Source organism: Anolis carolinensis, chromosome 1, assembly GCF_035594765.1.
Source record: "Anolis carolinensis isolate JA03-04 chromosome 1, rAnoCar3.1.pri, whole genome shotgun sequence".
Classification (NCBI taxonomy): domain Eukaryota; kingdom Metazoa; phylum Chordata; class Lepidosauria; order Squamata; family Dactyloidae; genus Anolis; species Anolis carolinensis.
Genome location: NC_085841.1, coordinates 225,587,734 through 225,608,318, shown reverse-complemented (window position 1 = coordinate 225,608,318; position 20,585 = coordinate 225,587,734). Strand labels below are relative to the sequence as shown.

At 41.7% G+C, this 20,585-nt stretch overlaps 1 protein-coding gene across 1 annotated transcript in view; it reads left to right on the top strand.

Moving 5' to 3' along the window:
* The first annotated feature begins 1,035 nt into the window (after positions 1 to 1,035).
* The window catches only part of kif5c (kinesin family member 5C), a 116,942-nt gene continuing 97,392 nt past the window's right edge, over positions 1,036 to 20,585 (top strand). The window contains exon 1 of the mRNA XM_003224979.4: positions 1,036 to 1,453. Within this exon, the coding sequence (XP_003225027.1) occupies positions 1,328 to 1,453 (126 nt within the window). The 5' untranslated portion in view covers positions 1,036 to 1,327. The remainder of the gene's footprint in view (positions 1,454 to 20,585) is intronic.

Below are 20,585 nucleotides of genomic sequence, written 5' to 3'. Positions count from 1 at the left end.
GAATGAGCGCCCACTGTTAGCCCCAGCTCCTGCCAACCTAGCAGTTCGAAAACATGCCAATGTGAGTAGATCAATAGGTACTGCTCTGGCAGGAAGGTAACGGCGCTCCATGCAGTCATGCCGGCCACATGACCTTAGAGGTGTCTACGGACAATACCGGCTCTTCGGCTTAGAAATGGAGATGAACACCAACCCCCCAGAGTCGGACACGACTGGACTTAACGTCAGGGGAAACCTTTACCTTTACCTATTTAAAAAAATATCTACAATCAGGACAGTAAATAAAGAACAATGCTCAGAAAACAGGGAATTCTAGACATGAAACAATCAGGGCAAGCTAACACCTCCCAACAAAGGATTCCTCCAGGCAGGAAGCAGCCAGACCTCGAAGCTGCTAATCAAGGGGTTTTTTGTGTTTTTTTTCGTGTCAGGAGCAACTTGAGTCGCTTGAGTCGCTTCTGGAGTGAGAGAATTGGCCGTCTGCAAGGACGCTGCCCAGGGCACGCCCGGATGTTTTTTCATGTTTTTACCATCCTTGTGGGAGGCTTCTCTCGTGTCCCCGCATGGAGCTGGAGCTGATAGAGGGAGCTCATCCGCACTCTCCCCCGGGTGGGATTCGAACCAGGCAGCTTTCAGGTCAGCTACGCAACCTTCAGGTCGCGAGGCTTTAGTCCACTACGCTAATTAAGGTGATTAATTACAACATCCACACCTGCCTCCAACAGACAAGAGTTCTTTCTCCCACCCTGGGCCTTCTACAGATATATAAACCCCACTTGCCTAGTTTCCAACAGACCTCACAATCTCTGAGGATGCCTGCCATAGATGTGGGCAAAACGTCAGGAGAGAATGCTTCTGGAACATGGCCATACACCCTGGAAAACTCTCAGCTAGTCAAGACCTGCACTGACCTTCTCCGCTGCTCTCTATCCCCCCCTCTAGGTGGCGGGAGGAAGGACAGCTCCCAGGGTGTATTTCGGGAGGAGGAGGAGGGTTGATGTAATGCGGTGAAGTCACAAAGCCCTGGATGGAGGCGGAGCAGGAGAGGAGGCTGAGGAGGGAAAGAGAGAGAGAGGAGGTGCTCCGCCGGCGGGGAGGCAGCAGGATGGTGGCGGAGGCAGGAGAGCCTGCCAAGGGCTGAGGGAGAAGGCGGGAGGGGAGCAAGGAAGCCAGAGGGGCAGGGGACCCCCCCACAAAAGAAGAGAACCCCGCAGCCTCCAAGGGGAGCGAAGCCAGCGGGAGCATCCTCCTCCTCTTCTCCTTCCCCTTCTATTCTCCCTCCGCATCCTTACCCCCTCCCTCCCTCTCTTCCCCTTCTCCTGCTGCCATGGCGGACCCGGCGGAGTGCAGCATCAAAGTCATGTGCCGGTTCCGTCCCCTCAATGAATCCGAGATCCTCCGCGGGGACAAATTCGTCTCCAAATTCAAAGGCGAGGACACCGTCGTGGTCGGGGTAAGGCGCCCCTGGATCCCTCTCCCCCGCTCCCCTTCCCTCCCCTTCCCCAGCATCCCTCTCCTTTTGTGGGTTGGTGTCCCCTTTGTGAGCCCTTCCTCCCTCCGCCCATTGTTCCCAGCCCTGGCTTGCCTTCCTTCGAGGGGAATGGAGGGGGCTTTGAGTGAGTGAGTGGGTGGGTCTCTTTTGGGGGGAGCCTTTCACCTCCCAGCCAAGGACGAAGGCAGCCCAAGGGGGAGGATTGCAGCCAAAGTCGGATGACTCTGTTATCCAAGGCTTTCATGGCTGGAATCACTGGGTTGCTGTGAGTTTTCCGGGCTGTATGGCCATGTTCCAGAAGCATTTCTTTCCTGACGTTTTCGCCCACACCTATCCTCAGAGGTTGTCGAGGTCTAGTGGGGTTTATATACAGTAGAGTCTCACTTATCCAACACTCGCTTATCCAACGTTTTGGATTATCCAATGCATTTTTGTAGTCAATGTTTTCAATACATCGTGATATTTTGGTGCTAAATTTGTAAATACAGTAATTACTACATAGCATTACTGCGTATTGAACTACTTTTTCTGTCAAATTTGTTGTATAACATGATGTTTTGGTGCTTAATTTGTAAAATCATAACCTAATTTGATGTTTAATAGGCTTTTCCTTGATCCCTCCTTATTATCCAACATATTCGCTTATCCAAAATTCTGCCGGCCCGTTTATGTTGGATAAGTGAGACTCTACTGTATCTGTAGAAAGTCAACAAATGCTGTTATACACAGACAACATTTGCCTTGCCCCCAGTGTTCTCTGCGCTTGACTAGTTTTAATGCGTTATATGTTTTATTATTTTATGTTTATGTTTTAAAAGATCTTTATGTGATTGTATTTTATTGTGTGTATCCTGGGCTTGGTGCCCATGTGAGCCACCCCAGGTTCCTTCAGGGAGGTGGGTCGGGATATAAAAAGAAAGTTATTATTATTTTATTATGACACATCAAACAAGATAGATATGCTGGATTTCGTATCACAAAATCACAAGTCGAACACTTCCGAAGTGTCTAGGACTGTGTATTATTATTATTATTATTATTATTATTATTATTATTATTATTATTATTATTATCTGTGGGAAGTCCAGGGTGGGAGATAGAATTCTTGTCTGTTTGAGGCAAGTGTGAATGTTGCCACTGGCCACCTTGATTAGCACTGAATGGCCTTGCAGCTTCAAAGCCTGGCTGCTTCTTGTCATGCTACATCTCTGCATTGTTGGCTCAGTCTGATTAAATTCATGACATTCAATGGGATTTGCCCCAAAGTAAACGTTTGTAGGAAGGTGGCCCTCTAGTTTTGGTTCTGTAAAACACCAGCCACACTGGATGATGCTATATAAATAAAGATCATTATCACCCTGATGTGGAAAAACAAAGGTTGAAGTGTTGTCGAAGGCTTTCATGGCTGGAATCACTGGGTCGCTGTGAGTTTTTCGGGCTGTATGGCAATGTGCCAGAAGCATTCCCTCCTGAAGTTTTCACCCACATCTATGGCAGGCATCCTCAGAGGTTGTCAGGTATATTGTAAACTAGACAAGGGAGGTTTATATATCGGTGGAAGGTCCAGGGTGGGAGAAAGAAGTCTTGTCTGTGTGAGGAAGGTGTGGATGTTGCAATTAATCATCATGATTAGCATTAAAAGCCTTGCAGCTTCAAGGCTTGGCTGCTTCCTGACTAGGGGAATCCTTTGTTGAGAGGTGTTAGCTGGCCCTGATTGTTTCATGTCTGTTCTTTATTTACTGTCCTGGACAGTAAACAATTTGGCTACCAGTATTTAAAAATCCCTAAAATCAGGAGAGTAAATAAAGAACAACACTCAGAGGAATTTTAGACATGAATTAATCAGGGCAAGCTAACACCTCCCAACAAAGGATTCCCCCAGGCAGGAAGCAGCCAGGCCTTGAAGCTGCAAGGCAGTTCAATGCTAATCAAAGTGATTAATTGAAGCATTCACACTTGCTCCAACAGACAAGAGATCTTTCTCCCACTCTGGACTTTCCACAGATATATAAACCTCACTGGCCTAGTTTTCAACAGACCTCACCACCTCTGAGGATGCCTGCGAGAGATGTGGGCGGAACGTCAGGAGACAATGCTTCTGGAACATGGCCATACAGTCCAGGAATACTCTCAGCAACCCAGTGATTCTGACTATGAAAGCCTTTGACAACACAAAGGTTGAAGTATTCTTTGTCACCTTTCCCCCCTTCCTTAGTATTCAGAGTTGGGGTGAAGGCTTCATACTGTGATGTGATATGATGCTGTTAAGACCCTTGGTGAGACTGGGATGGAAAGGGTGGACTACAGAGTTGTGGCCCTGTTGGGTGTGGGGAATGTACATGTGAGCTTACACAATTACAATAGTGATGATGATGATGATGATGATAATACATGTATTTGTAATCCACCTCTCCGCACAGCTTGAGGCAGGTTCCAACACTCATTCATACACACACACACACACACACATATGTATATATGTGTGTGTGTGTATAATATGTATGCATATATATATATATACACACACACACACGCACACACATACACACACACACTCACATATACATAGCATGTACATATAAAGTCATTTCCCAGTGGAGGTGTGGGCCTATGTTGGACATACATAAATACAATGGTATGTGGTTCATTTTCAAGACAAGCATTCACCATGGGACAAGCATTTTGGGGAGGGCACGTAATGCATGCCAATAGATACCTGGAATCTTATCCGTAAGGGTAAATGAAATGGGTAGATTCTGGGGCTAAGAAGTCAAGAATTTCTAAATCCTTAGACTGTAAATGTGGGGTTCGTAAACTGGGACCCATGCAAAGATTGGTCACATTTTTATGAGACAAAAGTTTCTGGCATTCATTCTATTGCAAAGCTGTGTCCTCAGGAATGCTGTTTTTTCGGTCTTCAGTCCCATGGGTGAATTGCTACAGTTAGTGCTTTATTATGTAGTTAACCTGGGAGTAAATCCCACTGGATGCACAATTCTGATTTAAGCCCCTGTGCCTCCAGTCCAGACCATACAATTCCAGAGTGACACCGTGATCTTCATCCTCCTGCAGAGAGAGAGGCCTGCCCTATCAGGTCCCCCTTGGCCGGGTGCCTGTTCTCCTCACCGCAACAGAGAATGGCAGTGGCGGGGAATTGAATTGAGTCAACCCCAATTGACTCTTCCAGCTGCCTGCCCTGACTGCTGCTGCAGCAGCCTTCCAATCCCCGGCATTGATCAAGCTGATGTAATCTGGATCACTGGGCATGCTCATTTGCGCCCTCGCTGCCTCCCTCCACCCTGGTGCATTGCTTTGATTGACAAGGAATTGCAGAGGGAATATCGGAGGTGGAGGAATTCCCACCTCCATCTCAACTCCCCCTCACCAACCCAGCTGGGCTTTGCAGTTCCTGCATTTTTTGCAGCACCGACTGAGTTCAAAGCTTGCCAGGCTGCAGTCTCTGCAGCAGATGGAAGCAACGTTTGTGTATTTTGCCCATAAATGCTTTTTAGTTGGCTGCTGTCTGTTTTTCCTTTTTCTTTTTTGCTGCAGTATAGAGAAGTATCTTGTCTTAAATGAGTATCCTCTCCTTGTCAGTTCTCCAGTTTGTTATCAATATTAGCCTGCACTGGGGGGTGCATTTTTTCCTTTGTCTGTGATGTGCTAGGTAGAATAAAGGACTTTGATTAATTCTTTCTCCTTATAGTCTCAGCTTCAGGGACGTCTGGCTTTATGGGGATTCGTGGTTACTTTGCCCTTGCTTTGTGAATGACCCATTACTGTGCTCATGAATAAAGCAAGCATCCCCCACCACTCTCAGTTTATCTAACTGGATTTCAAGGAATTGAAAATATAATTAGAAGATTGCTAATAGTAGATCAGTTTTTCTGTGGTGCTTACTATTGACACTTCTGGTTTTTATTTATTGATTGTGTCAGAAGCTAACCAAGGGTACAGTTGTAATGCATTTAAAAACACAAAGTTAAAGACTTGGTGTTATATTAAATGTCCTTTGACCAGAAGCTGGCTACTTGGAGTGCCTGTGATGTTACTATAAGAAGGTCCTCCATTATGCATGTGGCTCAGGCTGCATTGTAATATTATTATTATTATTATTATTATTATTATTATTATTATTATTATTATTCATTGCTATCCCGCTTTTCTTCTGTGAGTGGTGTTCAATGCAGCGTACAACATATAAAATTCATATAAATATATCCGACTGCAATACATAATCAGTTAAAACATCATATCCCGATATGATATTTGATTAACATCAAATAAAACAATTTATAAAACTTACAGCTAGCACCATTTAAAGATATCCATAACCTCCTGCCACTGAAGTTATTTGTCAAGTATTATCAAAGTATTTATCAGACTGGCAGTGCCTATTATCACTGCCAGGTGGTCTGTGGTTTGCTCTTCTCCACACTTGCATGTTGTGGACTCCACTTTGTAACCCCATTTCTTAAGGTCGGCTCTGCATCTCGTGGTGCCAGAGCTCAGTCTGTTCAGCGCTTTCCAAGTCGCCCCGTCTTCTGTGTGCCCAGGAGGGAGTCTCTCATTTGGTATCAGCCATTGCTTGAGGTTCCAGGTTTTAGCCTACCACTTTTGGACTCTCACTTGCTGAGGTGTTCCTGTGAGTATCTATGTAGATCTTAGAAAACTATTTAAGGCATTGATGACTTGCAGCATGCAACCAAACAAACATTTCTGGTGATGCACACGTTTATGCTGTGTGTATGGGGTGGTGGTGGTCATGTTTTGTTAGTGAGGGCTGATGGACCTCAGTGAATTAGGATGTATCAGAAATACTTATGGATATCTAGGATCCTAGATGTACAAGCCCAGGGGGAAGAACATTCTCTGGATACCACTGTACTAAATCAAGGATCAGTCCTCTTGTTACTTTAGCAACCATTGGTCCTTTTGATTTTAAATCTCCATCCTCATTTCGGGAGCTCTTTAGCCTCACTCTAACTTTGTGGGAAAGTATTTATTATTTATTTACTGTACTTACACCCCTTCCTTCTCACCCTTGAAGGGGTGGGGGTGGAGCTTACAAACTATGGCAATAATTCAATGCCAGATTTAGACAATAACAATATCAGTAAAGCACAATATTATAAAACTGTAAAAAACATATACATATCAATTAAAATAGTCTTTCAAACCATTAAAACATATCAAGCATATCAAAAGTATTAAAAATAGTGTGTCTGAGAGGCACTGAAACAACACCACTTTCAAGACAAATGATGACCACAAGGCATAAAAAGAATTTGAGTTCAGAAACTGCTAAATGCTGCATGTCAGGTTTGTGAGTCTCCCTGTGACAATGGCTAAGGCTTTGTTAGGGAGACATTGCTGAGCTGATGGAAATATATTGATTCAGAAACTTAGACAGCATTTTCCTGTGCAATCTTGCTGAAGGTAAATAGTTGGTTTGACCTAGCATGGTGGTGATTGTTCTCTAGAGGATCCTTCCTCCACCTACTGTCATCAAAATACATATACTTATGTATACAACTAGACATTTAAATAAAAAAAAATAGACTCAGAACACCTGGGTTGACTTATCCACAAGTCACTGTAAGTGCTGTATCTTGGGTGAAAGTTTTCCCCTGACATTGTCTAGTTCTGTCCGACTCTGGGGGTTGGTGCTCATCTAAATTTCTAAGCCAAAGAGCTGGCATTGTCTGTAGACATCTCCAAGGTTATGTGGCCGGCATGACTGCATGGAGTGCTGTTACCTTCCCACTGGAGCGGTACCCATTGATCTACTCACATTTGCATGTTTTTGAATTGCTAGGATGGTAGAAGCTGGGGCTAACAGCGAGAGCTCACCCCACTCCCCAGATTCGAACCGCTGACCTTTTGGTCAGCAAGTTCAACAGCTCAGCTGTTTAATCTGCTGTGCCACTGGGGGGGCCCACTATATCTTAATCTTCATCACTGTATCTTAATTCTCACCAAAAAAAGAGGAAGAAATGTCTGCTCCCCTTTCAAGGCAGCATGAATTTTTTTCCCTTATCCCCAGCTCATATCTAAATCCATAATTTTGCCCTCAATTTATACATGAGGTCAACTTTTATACAGGTATGTACAGTATGTGTTTAGGCATTCATTTCTAGGAGTGTCATTCCATAACTTGAGTGAACCCATGAAGAAGGTGTTTGGTGAATGGGCTTAATAACAAAAGACCTTTACCATAAAAGTATACAGCAGAGTAGCTTATTTAGTAGCAGCAGCGTGACCAAGAACCAGTAGCCAGTCTAAGACGAAATAAAAACATACACAGACTTTTGTTATCTTCCTTCGGAGGCTTTTCTTGTAGAAAAATAATATGGTTACAAAAACAAGGTTTCCATAACATAAACAAAATTCTTTATACTTCCTTGTTATATCTTTGCTTCAGCATCTTGCCTTCACGCTGGGCTTCTCTTTCATGTAGATAAAGAACATACCAACTTCAAACTGAAGCAGCTTTCTCCTTGGAGTAGTCAAACACACAGCACTCTTTACACAGAGACATTCTTTATACAAAAGGAAGTCTTTACACAGGAGGAGTTCTTCTCACAGGAGGAGCAAGTAACTCACAGGCACACCTGCTTATATTACCCTACTGGTTTTGCTTAGTCATTGCAACATTTTAACTCTTTCGGTGTCTGTACATCATTTTTGTAATTAAAAAATACACTGTTAATTTGCAATATTTCTGACAGAAGGTCCCACTTCTTCTCCCCTACGTTAGGTAAAGGTAAAGGTTTTCCCCTGACATTAAGTCCAGTCGTGACGGACTCTGGGGGTTGGTGCTCATCTCCATTTCTAAGCTGAAGAGCTGGCGTTGTCCTTAGACACCTCCAAGGTCATGTGGCTGGCATGACTGCATGGAGCGCCGTTACCTTCCTGCCAGAGCAGTACCTATTGATCTACTCACATTTGCATGTTTTCGAACTGCTAGGTTGGCAGGAGCTGGGGCTAACAGCGGGTGCTCATTCTGCTCCCGGGATTTGAACCTGGCACCTTTTGGTCCGCAAGTTCAGCAGCTCAGCGCTTTAATGCACTGTGCCACCAGAGGCCACTATGTTACTGCTAGGATAATCCAGCTATCCAGGTTGTACTCCTACTGCTTCCAGACATTTATCAGCTTCCATCAAGGTTAAATACCTATGCTTAGAATACTAGTGTCACCCTCTTTTTGAACAAACGCCATGTGATGGGAAACCGACATAATTTCTATTCTTTGGTCCTAAAGTCAGGAAAGCCCTCTCCTATAATGGTTTGAGGAAAAAATTCTCAGATAGTTTAAGGAGGGTTGTATTTTGCTCTACCTTGTCCACCTTTGTCTCTATTTGGTCCAGTTAAGATTCTTGGGAAATCTTAGAACAGTGGTTCTCAACCTGTGGGTCCCTAGGTGTTTTGGCCTACAACTCCCAGAAATCCCAGCCATTTAACCAGCTGCTAAGTTTTCTGGGAGTTGAAGGTCAAAACATCCGGGGATGCACAGGTTGAGGACCACTGCGCTATGTCAACCCTATCACAGGGTCTTCTCATCAGAATTTATATAGAAAGGGTTTGTCCTTGTCTTCTTCTGAGTGATCTATGGCTTGACAAAGGGTTTTATTTTTTTTCCATGTCAGGAGCAACCAGAGTTGCTTCTGGAGTGAGAGAATTGGCTGTCTGCAAGGACGTTGCCCAGAGACGCTCCTTGTGGGAGGCTTCTCTCATGTCCCCGCATGGAGCTGGAGCTGATAGAGGGAGCTCATCCACACTCACCCTGGGTGGAATTCGAACCTGGCAGCCTTCAAGTAAGCAACCCAACCTTCAAGTCACAAGGCTTTTATCCCCTAGGCCATCGGAGGCTGTGACAAAGGTCACCCAATGGGTCTCTTTGCTCAAATGGTTTCCCAGTGCTGTAGTCCAGTACAAAAACGATTATATCACACTGGCTTTTACTAACACTATTTAGAAATACATATTTTTTCACATTTGGCTGTTTTCTGGCAAGTTAAGTATTGTCCTCTGCAAAATTAACTAGAAGCATTTTTATGCTTCACACCAAAACTATAATCTCCACCCAACTTGATACTATACCATTATTGCATTTTAGCTGCCATCATCTCCAGACAACACAGTTAATACCCGGAATTATAGGAATTGTACTCTAAACCATTTGGAAGACACAAGATTGGCAAAAGTTGCTGTTGAAGTCAACATAAATTTTCTGCTTTCTGCTTGGCTGAGTTAAATAAAAATTCTTTTGTTGGCAAGGGTTCCTATAAAGTGGCTGCTGCTGAAAGCATGTTTTTTCCTAGTACGATGGACTACTGGGCTGAATCAGTACTCTGACACCAACTTTATGTTTATTTATTGCTCCTTTAAACTGCCCAGTAACCAGAGTTTTCTAGGCAATATACAATATATTGATGTATTTAATGTTGTGTTTCCTAAACAGTTTGATTTCCCGAGAGACTGCTAGTGTCTTCCTTGTTGACCTGTTGAGTCTTTCAGAATATCTGGAGAAGTTGACCTGGTACTGTTAGATACTCCTGGTTTTTGATGAGCAGTTGTGTGGAGCAGAACTTTAAATTTGGAGGCACCTAGTAGATCAGTGGCTCACAATTTTGGGCCTCCAGGTGTTTTGGACTTCAACTCCCAGAAATCCTAGCCAGCTAATCAGCTGTTAGGAATTGTGGGAGCTGAAGTCCAAAACACCTGAAGTTCCAAAGGTTGGGAATCACTGTACTGGATTAAGTGCTTTTGCTTTGAAATCTGTTATACTCCAACTATTCTAAGATTTTGACATATGGGATTTACATATGTGTACCATAATTATGGTGCTGTGCATTAAATCCCAATCTAACACCTCCAGTCCCCAGTTACCGGGATGTAGCTGCTGCAATCCCCAGGGGCATGTTCACCTGTTACTTGGGAAGCAGTTCACTCCCTTTTAGATCTCCTCCCATGAGCAATCTCTCGTGTAACAGGCAGAAGCAGGACCTCATTGCCATTGCCTCTTAAATTGGAGATTACCCATGTGATGGATTGGGGAAGAACACTCTCAGTCAGCAGCCTCTTGATTAACAGGGGAACAGAGTCTTTTAGATCACAGCAGTTGCTTCCCTGTAAAAGAAAATAAGGAGACTTTCATGGTCCTTACATAGTGTGCAGGAATTGTGAATAAAACAGTCACAAGTTCATTATTCTATCTTTTGCATTCAAAACTGACATAGAGGATTCTGGCCATAGTTATTTCTGCCAGCCTTCACTGTTTATCTTTGTTTCTTGGGTCATATAAAGAGTGTATGTTAATTTATCTGCTATGTATTCATGAACATGTTTTATTGATGTGCATTTCATATATATATTTGGATCTAAGCAATATATAAATATTTGTAAACAAATCAAACACAGTCATAAAATATTAACTAAAGGCAGTACCATATTCAGCCAAGATAAAAACCAGCGGGAAGAGAAAAGTGAAAAGATTAAAGATCTCATGAAACATTTTTAGGAGTGAGGCAGACGTCGCCCTGCTTCTGCATATGTCCTTCAAAACAGAAAACGAAGAGAAACATTTGGACAATGGGATTTTTAAAATATTTGTGCCACTGCAGTGCTGGCAGTGTCCTTGGACAACAGTGTAGCACTGGTCTGTTTGATGGCTCCTTCTGACAGGCTATGAAGTACGCATTCCTCTGTTCAGCCTCAGAGCTGCTGGCTTTTGCACTGTGTTGATTTAAATCCAATAAAAAGGAATGTGCTGCAGGGATTTTGCATTGCTATGACAGGCTTTCTGTTTGCATGAGCACATGAGGGAATGATCCAGCCAAGGTAAATTGTGTTCCTGTTCTGCTGATCACAGTGAGAGAGATTTGAGAAGTAGATGAAATGTGAAAGTGTTAAACTTTGGCTGTCTTGTACCTTAAATCTGGTGTTATAGCAGTGGTTCTTAACCTTTCTAATGCTGCGACCCCTTAATGAGGTTCCTCATGTTGTGGTGAACCCCAACCATAAAATTATTTTTGTTGATACTTCATAGCTGTAATTTTGTTACTGTTATGAATCCTAATGTAAGTATCTGATATATAGGATTTTTTTCATTTACTGGATCAGTTTTGGCACAAATATCCAATACGCCGAATTTTAAATACTGGTGGGGTTGGGGAAGATTGATTTTGTCATTTGGGAGTTGTAGTTGTTGGGATTTATAGTTCACCTACAATCAAAGAGCATTCTGAACTCCACCAATGATGGAATTGAACCACTCTTGGTACACAGAAATCCCATGACCACCAGAAAATACTGGAAGGACTTGGTGGGCATTGACCTTGGGTTTGGGAGTTGTAGTTCACCTATATCCAGAGATCACTGTGGATCTGGACCAAACTTGGCATGAATACTCAATATGCCCAAATGTGAACACTGGCAGAGTTTGGGGAAAATAGACCTTGATATTTGGGAGTTGTAGTTGCTGGGATTTATAATTCATTTACAATCAAAGACCCCCTTGAACCCCACCAATGATAGAATTGGGCCAAACTTCCCACACAGAACCCTATGACCAATAGAAAGTACTGGAGGGATTTGGGTTCCTGAGACCATTAGAAATATGTGTTTTCTGATGGCCTTTGGCAACCCCTCTGAAACTTCCCTCGCGACCCCTCCCCAGGGTCGCGACCCCTCCCCAGGGTCCCGACCCCCAGATTGAGAAACGCTGTGTTATGGAATAAGAGTGAGCCACTAATGCTTTTCCAGAGGGTTTGCTGCTCATCCCTTTTAACTATTGGCTATACTGGTTGGGACTGTGGGGAATCACAGTGAAAAACATCTGAATGGTATCAAGTTGCCCACCAAATTACAGACCAGAATGTTTAGGGCATGTTTCTTTAAAATCAAGAATTTGGCTTTCCAATCTCAAAGGTTCATTTCATTTCATTGTCAGAAAGATATCCATTGTTAAGTTTACTAGAACAAGAAAGCGTAACATCAAAACAAAAATAGGCTGACACATATTCTTGACATTGGGATGTGATTTCTTTTGTGATGCCACTATCTTGATAAAAAGCAGTTTTGATAGGTTAGCAACTTTTCACGTTAACTATTACACTAAATAAATGAAAAACAAAGTTTAACATGTTGAAGTTGCTTTGGTCATTAGCAAAACACTATCTTTTTCTTCCTTTCTTTTCTATGATTTCCATACAAATATTCTGAAGTACTGATTTACATAGCTTTCTTATTGAAGGGTGCTTGAGTGAGTAAACATATCCTGTTTCTTCTCCTCCTCCTCCTCCTTCTTCTCCTCCTCCTTCTATTTTATATCCTGCTTTATCTCCCCAAAGACGCTCAAACCAGGTAACAATGAACTGAAACTGAGTTGTTGTGAGTTTTCTGGGCTGTATGGCCATGTTCCAGAAGCATACTCTACTGACGTTTCACCCACATCTGTGGCAGGCATCCTTATAGATTGTGAGGTCTCACAACCTCACAACCTCTGAGGATACCTGCCATAGATGTGGATGAAACAGGAGAGAATACTTCTGGAATATGGCCATTCAGCCTAGAAAATTAACAGCAACCCAGTGATTCCGGCTATGAAAACCTTTGACATCACAATGAACTGAAAACATAAACCATAATACATAGGAGAGAAAGTGGAGAAAACAACGTAATTAGTGAGCTGGATTAGGCTAAATAGCAAGCTTTATTGTTACTATTTTTCTTAATCCACGGATTAATACCATCCTAAAGCCTTACATGGCTTTCAAAGGATGTCAAGACTTAGGAAAATCCACACTGGAAAGGAAAGGAAAGGAAAGGATAGAGCATACCTTTGTTACTGTCACAACTTTGTAATTCCTAGATTCAATAGGAACCCTAAGAAATGTAATTTATGTCTTATGGTGTCACTGTATAGAAGAACAGAATATATCTAAATCATCCCGACAACTCATCATAAATAAAGAACAAGTGAATTCATGTGAATTATTTACTGGTGTCTCAGTTTCAAACAAATGTACACTGTTTTCTTGGAACAGGGGTTAGGAAGGGATTGGTGTTTTGCACCTAAAGTTGAAAACATGGTCATTGATGAAACAATATTCAAGGGTTGATCTGTGTAGCTTTCATGCTGTGAATTGTCATTAGTAAGTCACCCAGTGCATTAATTTTTCAGATTATGACCTTGGTAATGGTTGGGTTTTAGAATCAACCCTTGGGAATTATGTGCTTATTTCTTTTGTTGTTGCTTTCGGAGATTCGAAGACTTGGAATATATATCCTTGTTTCATGGTCTTTGCTGGAAACCAAAACCTCCTATTTCTTTTCATTTTTCGCACAATTCTAATTAAACTGCCAAATTTAGCAACTGTAGACATATGGAACACTGAGTTCCTAGCCTTAATTTAGCAAACGAGCTCACTGTGAAGTGGTGTCACAGTTGGAAAAACAGGCAAAAGGAAGTGTTGGATTTGAATGGTTCTGTCAAAGAATTATCCATATTTATTTTTTACTATTGCGGTTGTCAATAGTTTGACTACTTTTATCTAATAGTCTTTCTAAAACTTTGAAATATGAACAAAATTTGCTATCATCTATGTATTTCTTCATAGCAAAGGAAGTTTGTTTTCTTTATATAAAACAGTGGTTCTCAGCCTGTGAGTCCCCAGTGCTTTGGCCTAAAACTCACAGAAATCCCAGGCAGTTTACCAGCTGTTAGGATTTCTGGGAGCTGAAGGTCAAAACATCTGGGGACCCACAGGTTGAGAACCACTGATATAAAACATACTTGCTTTTGTTTTATTGATTCTTTGTCTAACTTTGCAAAGATTTATATTGTGACAAATGCAGTGCTGTTTGATAAATTAAGAATGTTTCAATGTATCCAAGATTTATTCAAAGTTTTTGATTCCTTTTCCTTTCTTCGATGGACTTCATCCTGCTGGAAAAGCCCAAAAGTCAAATCCAGAATGGCTTTGTATTAAGATTCTTTATAAAGTTACTTGTGTACAGTCTTTATCAAGTAATAAAACAAAAAACAAAAACAAAAAACACCTAACCCCTAAACAAACTGTTTTACTATTCTAAAATAATGATTCTAAACTGTTTTACCTGAGGCATGCATTTAGATTACTGCAGTACATTGAAATTGAAAATAAAATTACATTCATATTAGATGTTTATTTTTTTCAACTGAACAAGTTAAATTTTTTATTTTTACATTTTAAAAAGTGTACCTTATTTATTTCTTTTTACAACATAGTGCAATGATCAGTCACCCATAGCTAGCCAAGGTAGGTATAGGTAAAGGATTTCCCCTGACATTAAGTCTAGTCATGTCCACCCCTGGGGGTTGGTGCTCATCTCCATTTCTAAGCCATAGAGCCGGCGTTGTCCATAGACACCTCCAAGGTCATGTGGCTGGCATGACTGCATGGAGTGCCATTACCTTCCCCCGGAGTGGTGCTTATTGATCTATTAATATTTGCATGTTTTCAAACTGTTAATTTGTAAAAGCTTGGGGCTAACAGCAGGAGCTTGCCCTGTTCCCTGGATTCAAACCGCCGACTTTTTGGTCACCAAGTTCAGCAGCTCAGCGGTTTAACCCACTGCGCCACTGGTTACCAAAATCTACCAGAAATCGTAATATATTATTCTACAGCTTTAAGTGAGATGGTTGTGTATCTTATGTAGAAAAAAGATCTGTGGGACCAGCTTTCCATTGAAGTATCCTTTGTCATTTCCTCTCTGTTCAGCCAAGCACGTGACATCAATTTTTCTGCTAATTTGACTAGCCACCTCATAATTCCTAGATTCTTTGTTGATATTCATGCCCTCGATATCTGGAGCAGCACTAGAATTATAGGAATTTACTATGTATGTGGTGAATCTGTGTAGCCTGCATCAAAGATCAACGGAAGATATCTCAAAACAGTGTATCTTGTCTTATTATTTAATTTCAAAAGTTGTAGACCTTAGAGCAATGGTAACAGCTGGTAAACTAGCTGGGATTTCTTGGAGTTGTAGACCAAACACAGGTTGAGAACCACTGCCTTAGACCATGTGAGTAGGGTATAATGAGCTATAGAACTATAGTCATTTTAAAAATCTAGGTACCTCATTACTAGCAATTGTCATATAGGGGGGAACACTCTTTCTTAGAGGACATACTTTGCTATATGCAAGTAAGTGAAACTGTGGGTACCAGTCCTGCGGGTACGAGGTTGTACTATAATAGCTGGAAGGTCTCTTCCAATAATTATCTACTTGTAATAGAAGTTGCACAATATCTATGGCAAAGAGGCTGTCCGCGCTTAATAATAATAATGTATGAGTAATGTTCCCCTGTCCCCAAAGAAGTGTTCATAGCCTGGCTTTTATGTTGTTCTCTTGTGGTCTAATGAGCCCACACAGTGATCATCATAATGCAGTTCCTCCTGCAGTAATCTGTAGGAAGGTGATTTTTAGTGCTTTCTTGGGCACTTTCAAAGCTACAGTGTTATCATCATTCTCACTTTCTTTCAGTGTGTAAAATATTCTGCTCTTCATGGTGCACTCAAGCAGCTGGCACATTGCTTTTCTTAGTACTAAGCAACAGTCTCATCTTGGCATTTTCATCTCATGAATCATGACAAGGAAGGAATAATTCCAGTTTGTCTTGTGAGAATAGCCAGGGCTGAGCCCAAAAACCATGGGGAGTGTTAGTGTTGAGAGGGACCAAGATTAAAGTCCCTCTGCACCTAGCCGGGTCTACCTTGTCTATTGTAGTGCTAGATATAGCTCCTTAGATACACCAACAAAATTTGCTATCATCTATGTATTTCTTCATAGCAAAGGAAGTTTGTTTTCTTTATATAAAACAGTGGTTCTCAGCCTGTGGGTCCCCAGTGCTTTGGCCTAAAACTCACAGAAATCCCAGGCAGTTTACCAGCTGTTAGGTTTTCTGGGAGTTAAAGGCCAAAACATCTGGGGATCCACTGTTGCAGGATAACCATATGTAAAGGGATCTTGTAGCACCATAACACCAACTGAGAGAAATCAGTTGTAGCATAAGCTCTCATAGACTTAGGGCCCTTCCAGACAGGCCCTATATCCCAGGATCTTATCCCAGGTTTTCTGTTTATCCCAGATTATCTGGAAGTGCGGACTCATATAATCCAATTTAAAGCAGAAAACCTGGGATCAGATCCTGGGATAGAGGGCCTGTCTGGAAGGGCCCTAAGTCTACTTCTTCAGATGCATAAAGTAACCTAGTTCCTAGGATAGACTTTTATGAGCCGACTATATGACCCGCCATAGAAATGCTAAACGTGTGGTGTGATCATAAAGTGACAAGTTCAGTTTTAATTATAATCATTGTGGGGCAAACGTAGGGGAAAAGATGTTGCCTAAGGCTGGGGTGGGTGGATATGAATAATGGAAGGAGTTATTGGAATGTAGTGTGATACTGACAGAGAACCAGAAAGCAGATGTGATACAGTGGCCAAATGTGTCCTCATGAAGCAGGGGCATTAGTGTTAGAATATGTGTAGTTTATTAGAGTACATAATGGTCAGTAGGTAAGTTATGGGGTAAGTTCTTTACTCATATAACACTGGCCAACACATATTTTGGTGCCTCAAATGTTAGATCTGTTTCTGGATATATTTGACCTGCTGATTCCAGAAATGGCAACAGTTTTCTCCTGTCAGATCTAATTTTTGCAGTACAGAACAGATTCCATATTCCAGTTCCCAACTGCTTGCCATAGAAACTATGATAACCATACCTAAGAAACTAGAGCTGATGTGATCTATCCAATGCAGTTTTCAGAATCAATGCCCCAAATAGCTCCTAGAACAGACCTAAAAACCAAGACACCAAGAATTATTTTTGTTGGGCTGTGGAATCAATCCTTAGTGGTAGAGCATCATTCAGCTTCACTCTGCTATGGCAAAATCTTGGTCCTTATTGAAGAGGAGGGGTCTTAGTAACCCTCTAAAAACCCTCATTGCTATGAATTCTACACATATTTCATGTAATGCACCTCCTCTTCAAAGAGGCAATATATTATTCAGATCAGAGACTCCTCCATTGGGGAATACATGATCTTTTTTCTCCTTGAGGTACCTCTAAGCTTAAAAGAGGGGCTTTAGACTTGAAAGCACTACAGCTTTTATGACTAATCCTAGTAGTAAATAAAAAAAGGTTCAATGGCAGAAATAGTTTTGTTATCTTTCATACTTGCAAAACAAATTTAATTTAATTTTTAGCCATAGAAGTGGTTGCAAGCATCTTGTTCATTACATCTGAATTGGAAATTAAACACAGTAGGACAAATCCCCCAAATATTGGTGTGTTGTTTGTATGTGAGTGAGCATACGCATACCATTATGGATGCCCAAGGTAGTGCATGTTGATGTTGTTGTGTGCCTTCAAGTGATTTCTGACCTACAGTGACCTACGGTGACCCTTTTCACTGGGTTGATGCCGACTGATTATTGGAGAGCAGCTGTAATGTCAGAATCCAATTAATTGTTAGTCTTTGAGGGACTGCCAAGAAGAGGTGATAGGAGATGTCCCATGAGAGATAGGTGAGAAAGGAGATGGTTTCCAGCCCTTTCCAATGTCGTACTGCTGGCCTGGGGGAAAAGGCACTGTTCTCATTAAGAATTCGGCTTTGCTTAGGAAGAATATTCGGTATGATACAAAATAGAACAAATCTTTCAGCTGTGCAAAACATGTGTATTCCAGGGAGCTGTGGAAGATCATTAGCGATGTTCTCATAAATAGAATTGCATGGATTTCCTCCTCCTCTTCCTTTTAGAAGCAGGTATCCTGCTGACTAGTATTCTTCTGGGTTACAATTCAAGCCACCAGTGACCTGGCTCAGTTATTTAGCTATTGCTGACGATGCTTTGTGCTGCTCAGCTGGATTGCTACCGCTTTCCCTGATTTAGAATATTGATTTTTTCCCCCTCCATAAATGAGGGAACTGGCCATGGACTGAAAATGACATGGCAGGAGGGAAGACTGAAACGCAGTGGGTGAGATTAGAACGAAATGGGAAGAGGCGACAAAAGAAATCAATGAGAGGCTGTTGAAACGATAATTGATTTGGGGGTCTTGAAAAAGTAACATAATGTCTAACAGCATGTGAAGCACAATAGTGGGGAGGTAGATGAGAAACAATATTTTCAGTAGAAGGTGCCTTCTTTTAAAAAGATAGTTGATAATAGTCCATTCCTGATAAAGAATAAATGAGATCACATTAATGAAATCCTCCAGTCATAGCATGAAGAGGAAAAGAAATCCACTTATGCTGTAACCATTTTGATCTTACTCATAGTTTGTTCTGGGGCGTCGACATAAAGGAGACATAGGCAGCATATCAGTCAACGCTGAAAATCCTGTCTCAGCAGTACCTCTTTGCTTCTGCTATCTGAACTGTGCAAGACCTTCCATGCTGTAGTTTTGTTACTATAACTCCGTCACAATGGTTCAGTGCCAGCACACAAGCAGAAGATAGAAAATGAAAGGGGGTCTGAGTCCAAGAAATGCCAGGTCAATACACCTGTGAGAACTATGAGCATCAGTTTCTTGAATTTAGGTACCTTATGGCTTGGGACATTCCTCTTTTCTAAGAAGAAAACAGCTTACCTGTCCAAACGTATCTCCGTCTATGAACCACAGTGGAGGTTAAGATCTTCTTGGGGGGGGGGGGGGGCTACTCTCGGTCCTGCCTCTTCGCAGGCGCAACTGGAGGGGACGAGAGACAGGTCCTTCTCAATGGTGGCCCTTCAATAGGCTTTCCCTTAATCCCTCCTTATTATCCAACATTTTCACTTATCCAATGTTCTGCCGTCCTGTTTATGTTGGATAAGTGAGACTATGTCTTTATTTATATGTCTGTTTATGCAGCATCAAATTGTTGCCTACTTGTAAGCCGCGCTGAGTCCCCTTTGGGGTGAGAAGGGAGGGGATATAAATAAATAAATAAATAAATAAATAAATAAATAAATAAACAAAACTATTCTACTTCAGAATGGAATAATAATAACAATAAACCCATTTGTTGGTGATATCCACCATGACACCCTGAATACACCTGATATTGGTCTGTGCAGAGCAATGGTTAATCTCTTCTTATTTTTGTTTTCAACTTAAGCAGTGTCTCCTGGTATGTACAAAAAAAAACTCCACAAATATTGTCTCTTGTAGGCCTCACTTTTAAAACACACACACATATCAATGTTATGTGGTATGAGCAGAAAAGTACAACCAGTTCTGATAATTACAGTGAAAACAAGTTTTTCCTTGAGCCTTTTGCATGAAATACAAGAAAGGGGTGTGTTTTTATTTTATTTTAATAGAATGAGAAGCAGCAAGGGATGCTAAATTGTGATGTTTGGCAGGGGGGAGGAACAGCAGAAAAGCACTTGTTGGAGCCTATGCAGGGAGTTCCTGCTAAAAGTAGCTCTGTTTAGCATTTAAAAAATGCCACTTTTCAAAACCAGATGTAAACTTCTGTCACTTTCAGGTTGCTTTGTGTTACTTTTTAATATGTTTTTGGTGGTTTTGAGACTTCTGGAAGATCCTTTGAGGGAGAAAATTCTCCCCAGACTTTCCCCGATTGCCCACCCTGCTATAGTTATTGTTTACTGTAGCAGATAAAATCTGACAAATGCGCTTGGCTGGATTTTGTCGAAAGCTTGCTTCTTTGCCAGCATGCAGTTTAGCACAGTAGAAATGATTAATAGTAAAAGGTCACCGGAAAATCTCTGAATGTGATGTGGTTTTTAGTTAATGCATTTTGTTTGTCTCTTTTATGAAGGCCTCGGGGCCAAGGATTGCTGGTAGTGGATAGCATTTTATGTAATGAGTTGCATTTGCAAAGTGGAATATGCACATTCAGTAAATGAATTCTTGTAGTTCATCGCAGCCTCCAGGTAGGGAGCTGTGTCTAAGAGATGACACAGTTTTCATGGAAACCTAATGTGCGAACACCCTGAAGGGAGTGTTGGCCGTAGTTTAATGATGGTTGTTGCCGTTACCTTGGTGTAGCTGCTTGAGGGTTTGTGCTCCATTTTATCTTTCCAGCATT